We start from the raw sequence: 4,715 nt of genomic DNA, 5'->3' as shown, positions 1-4,715 counted from the left end.
GCAGCCCGAGCCGGCCGCCAAGGGGATCTGGACCGACAGGAGCCGACCCCGCCATCTCCGCCTTGCTAGCCGCCCATCCATCCGCGCAGCCGCCGCCGCTCCACCGGCAGGCCGCGCCACCAGCACGGCCGCCCAGGTCGCCGCCGCGCCGCCCCGCGCGAGCGACGCGCCCCTGCCAAGCTGTCGCGTCTGCGCCGCGAGCAACAGGGGAGGGGGCTAGAAGACCCCGCCGCCGCCGACGCCGACCGGGCTTCGCCCGGCGGCGCCCTCCGGCGGCGGCGAGGAGGAGAGGAGGTGAGGAAGAGGGCTGGTCCGACGGCGGCTAGGGTTCGCCCTGCCGCCCGCGGGAGCGGCTCGGGCGAGACGGTTTTGTTGTCTTTCGCGAGAGGCATGACCATGCCTCTCGGAAACAGAAAAAATGTGTTTCCTTTTTTTCTTTCATTAGAGGTACGGTTTTGTTTCCGCAAGGCATAGATTTGCTTTGGCGAGAGGCACGGCCGAAATGGCTTTCGAAAAAGAAAAAAAAAGTGCTCTGTGTGTGGTTTTTTCGTCCGTTTTTTCATGGAAAAAAAGTTCATCAAAACCTATCAATAGGGATTTAGTTTTAAAAATCTTGACGCAAGAATCCAACGGTGAAAACGGTTCGAGATTTGGACGCACGGTTTAAGAAATAAAATATTTTGAATAAACAAATTTATATAAAACTGAATAAAACGGGCAAGCCCTCGTAACATTAGCAGGATAAAAGAGATAAATACATTTTAAATAAACCTATCAACATGCAGTGCACGATTTGTCGCAACCCGGAGATGGGTGACTTTTGAAAAGAATGCTGATTTCGGGCAAGCCCTCGTAACATTAAAGTGGAGGGATTTGACCACATCAGGCCCATGATTCCCAACAGGGCCGACGAGGAAGCCCGGAGAGAGAAAAAAATCAGGGGGGCGGAGAGATATCGTGTCGTGTGCCCGTGCTCTAGTCGACCTCGCCAACGGCGGCACCGCATCTGAGAGGGGGGAGGGGTCTTCGGAGAGGAGATGGCGAAGCGGCTGGGCGAGGCGGCGCCGTGGGGGGAGGCGCCGGGCTCGCCGGTGAACAGCCTGGACGACGGCTGCCTCATGCATATCTTCAGCTTCCTCAGCCCGATTCCAGGTTCGGTTCGATTTCGCTCCCCTCACCTTAGCAGGAGAAATCATTCGAGAAGAGTCGGTAGATGTTGTTGTCGCTTCGCTGCACGAGTGGCTTCGGATTTGGGTGGAGAGTTAATAGATACGTAGGCGAATGGGCCAAAAAAGAATTGATTTTGACCTGCTCCTTTGGGGAGCAAGATAGGGTTCTTGGGTGATATATTGTGTTGGCACCGATTTCACGCGGCCGTGTTGCTAAATTAGTGGAATTTGGGAAAGAGCAGCTTCAGTAATGAAAATGTTCCAAAATTAGACCATGTGTTGGTTTGGACTTTGGGGACTTGGGGCTAGGAGTGTCTGAAGTGGTTGTCCAACCAAATTGCCAGGGTTTTATTTGATCCGCCCACCTTTAGCAGGATAAATTATTTGAGCGAAATCGGTAGATATTGTCCGGTTCGCTTTGCTGCGTGATTGACATTGGAGTTGTGCGGAGAGTTTGTGGAAAAGTAGGAGTGGGCCCAAAAAATGGAGTTTGACCTGCTTCTGTGAGGAACAAAATAGGGTTCTGCTGTGTTCTATTGTATTGGGCACTGGTTTCAAGCAGACGTCTTGCTAAATTAATGGCATTTGGGGATTTACTGTTGGATGTGATGGGATAAACACCTTTGGTAGTGAACGATGACTCAAAATTAGATCTTGTGTGGGTTTGGGGTTTGAACTCGGGACTAGGGAGGAGTGTTTGGCTGTTTGCTCAAGTGGTCGTCCAACTAAATTGCCATGGCTTGAACACGTTTCAATCTGAGATTGACAGACTTTATGAGCTGATACCATATTGGTCTAGCTGATTTGTTGTTGTGAGGAGGGGACTGATATTCAACTCTTTTTGGCATCACCGCTACATTTTGGACCGTTGGTCACCTAGTTCGTTTGCCCGCTGGCTGTGCTGATAACAATGATTTACCTTAATGCATGTGCTGAGCAAAGTTTTGTACATCAAGAAATCTTTTGCTAAGCTGATAGTGCTGAGCTGGACCAGAGAATTTTAACGTGGTTGATTGCGTCCTGCCTTAGACGCTTAGGCGATAAGGCGCCCTGGCAGGGCCTTACAAATATGCCCGCCTTAGGCGTCGCCTAGGCGCTAGAGCGGGTGGTGCTCGCCTTAGGTCACACCGCCTTTTAAACAATGTGCGTAATGACTTTGATTGGTTTTCATTGGTTGAACCAAGCAACGAGTTTATGCACTTGTTATGTAGTGTGAATGCAAAGATGTTGATTGGTCTTGTTTAGACTGCCACGGATGGAAAATTGGTCTATGTCAGGTCTTATTCCTTGAGAACTACACTTAGTGAGTCAGGTACCGTTCTCACATGCCCATTGGTTATGCTGGTCCAGTGGAAAACAAATAATCTGATCATATACACAGTGGAAAATGAGGGTTTTGCATAAGTTATCTTGATTGCACTTCTAGATAGCCAAACCATGACTTACTGCTAAGGTTCTTGATTGTGTCACTGCTGTCATTTCTCTTCCATGAAAATGAGCCTTTTTTAGCATTTCATTTTTGAACCTGCAGATAGGTATAACACCGCCCTCGTTTGCCACAGATGGCGCTTCCTGGCATGCCATCCTCGGTTGTGGTTGCGTGTTGAGAGGCCGCTCAGAGATGTAAAGGAGCCTGGAGTTTATCCAGATCTTGAGGCTGCTATTTCTGCTGCTAGGTTCGTTTTTTCCATCTCATTTTACATAGCGGGATGAAGGATGTCCGGGATGACCTCTGCTTTGTTGAAGGCCTGGTGACACTATTCTAATTGCTGCCGGTGGCACCTATCTTGCATGTAATATCCAAATAAAGAAGCCCCTTTGCATTGTAAGCTTTGCCATCCATGTTCCTTGTTATCTCAGTAGAAATTCTCTCTGGTGAAATGTTTCCTGCATTATTCACCAATCAGTGCAACTGTGTGCTTACGTTTGTCATTTTCTATTCCATCAGATTGGCGGGGGTGAGCTTCCTGATGACACGGTATTGACATGTTCCCGTGGCTCCGACAAGTATGCTCATTTCTTCTGTTGTTATATTTATTTCCCTGTGTTTTGTACTGTTTTGTTGGTTTGCTAGTGCTGCTGCCAGTCATTATATGTTGTCATTATAGTAGTTCATTTCTTTTTACAAGACTGAGGTTCTCGTGCCATCGAAATTCCTCCCTTCAGTACACTTAATAAACCCTATTATGAAGCTTCCAGTAAGTTACACTACCCGGCTTGATGGCTAGGTTGCTCTAGGCCAAATTCGGTAACTTTTTTTGTGTAGCCGACCACAGTTATAATGCTTCGTTTGACATAGCGGTTTTTTTATGGAAGCACTTTTTTGTTTCTATTTTTGGTAATATAGTTAGTTGAAAGCACCTTTTTGCCAGTTGTGGCAGAAAGGAAAAGCTTTGGAGATAGATAGACCTGCCTTTAGATTATTCTAAACTAACAATTTGGAATGTTGAAATCGGGAATTATATCTTCCAAATGCTAGGTGATTATTGGTCATAGCTCCTTCATTTGTGAAATGTTTGTCAGTAAACTAAGAAAGTGCAAGTCTGCAAACTGTCATGTGTTCCCTATTCACCTGTGCCATTTCCGCACCTCGTCTCATGTCTTTGTACACTAACCTACCTGCGCAGTGCACTGGAGTTCCTTTCCACGTGCAAGATCGCCAACCTGACCATCAAGGCAGAGCTCGGATGCTGCCTGCTCCATCGGAGCGGCAAGCTAACTATTCAGGAGTGCTTGCTGCAGTGCGAGCCAAACCCTCTGGACTACCTGTCCTTCCCGATAGTCAGCACGGCGATCGAATACAATCCGCTGCCGTCGTCGCTCAAGGAGCAGCAGGGGCACGGCGTGACGGTCGTCCGCACCCGGATCGAAGGGGGCGCCAAGGCCGTGCGGACCAACGGGACCCTGGCGCTGCAGCGCGTGCGGGCCATCTACGCCCGCAGGTCCGTCTTCTTCTGGTTCGAGGTAGGGGAGAAGCTGGAGCCCCTGTGAAACCAATAAGCTCTTGTATTCTGTAATCTCACTCTAGTGTTCAGCAAACAATTGTACTGTATCATGGTTGTTCTCCCCGTCTGTTGTAACCTATGATAAATTGAGCTACCTGTTCACATTTGAATCACAAAGTTTGGCCTGCTGAGTCTAAATTAAAAAGTCGTTTTTCATGTGCACTTTTGGCTAGCAGTACGGAGTATAGATCGGTAATTATTAAAGTAAGTAGCACGCCCCACTGTGAAAGTAAGCAGCGCTGTGGTGGTGGTGCCGGGCGTACCAAACCTGGTTTTTATTATGTGAAAGTAGTAAGCAAGTCTGCAGTGCCTTGTGAAGCAGCGGTGCGCGGTTAAGGCGTTACATGGCCGTTAGAGCAAAACTCCAATGGGGCTACCCATTTCGTCCGCGGCCGTTCGTTTGGGTCGGTGCGGACACAAAAGGCGGCTTAACGCGCCGACCCAAACGGATGCGCGTCCGTTTTTCGTCCGCGAGCGGCCCATTTTTGAGCCGGATTTGCATCGGCGTGGACACGCGACGGACGCGCGTGCCTACTCCTGT

At 49.1% G+C, this 4,715-nt stretch overlaps 1 protein-coding gene across 1 annotated transcript; it reads left to right on the top strand.

The window, feature by feature from the left end:
* The first annotated feature begins 903 nt into the window (after positions 1-903).
* LOC109763726 (F-box protein SKIP5) lies at positions 904-4,330 on the top strand. The gene is made up of 5 exons (XM_020322590.4): positions 904-1,152; positions 2,701-2,845; positions 2,916-2,994; positions 3,118-3,176; positions 3,797-4,330. Exons 1-5 carry the CDS (start codon positions 1,038-1,040, stop codon positions 4,158-4,160), a joined length of 762 nt encoding a protein of 253 aa, XP_020178179.1. The 5' UTR covers positions 904-1,037; the 3' UTR covers positions 4,161-4,330.
* The last annotated feature ends 385 nt before the right edge of the window (positions 4,331-4,715 follow it).

This window comes from Aegilops tauschii, chromosome 2 (assembly GCF_002575655.3).
Source record: "Aegilops tauschii subsp. strangulata cultivar AL8/78 chromosome 2, Aet v6.0, whole genome shotgun sequence".
In the NCBI taxonomy this organism is placed as follows: Eukaryota; Viridiplantae; Streptophyta; class Magnoliopsida; order Poales; family Poaceae; genus Aegilops; species Aegilops tauschii.
Note: the sequence above shows the minus strand (reverse complement) of the source record. Positions and strands in the feature narration are given on the sequence as shown.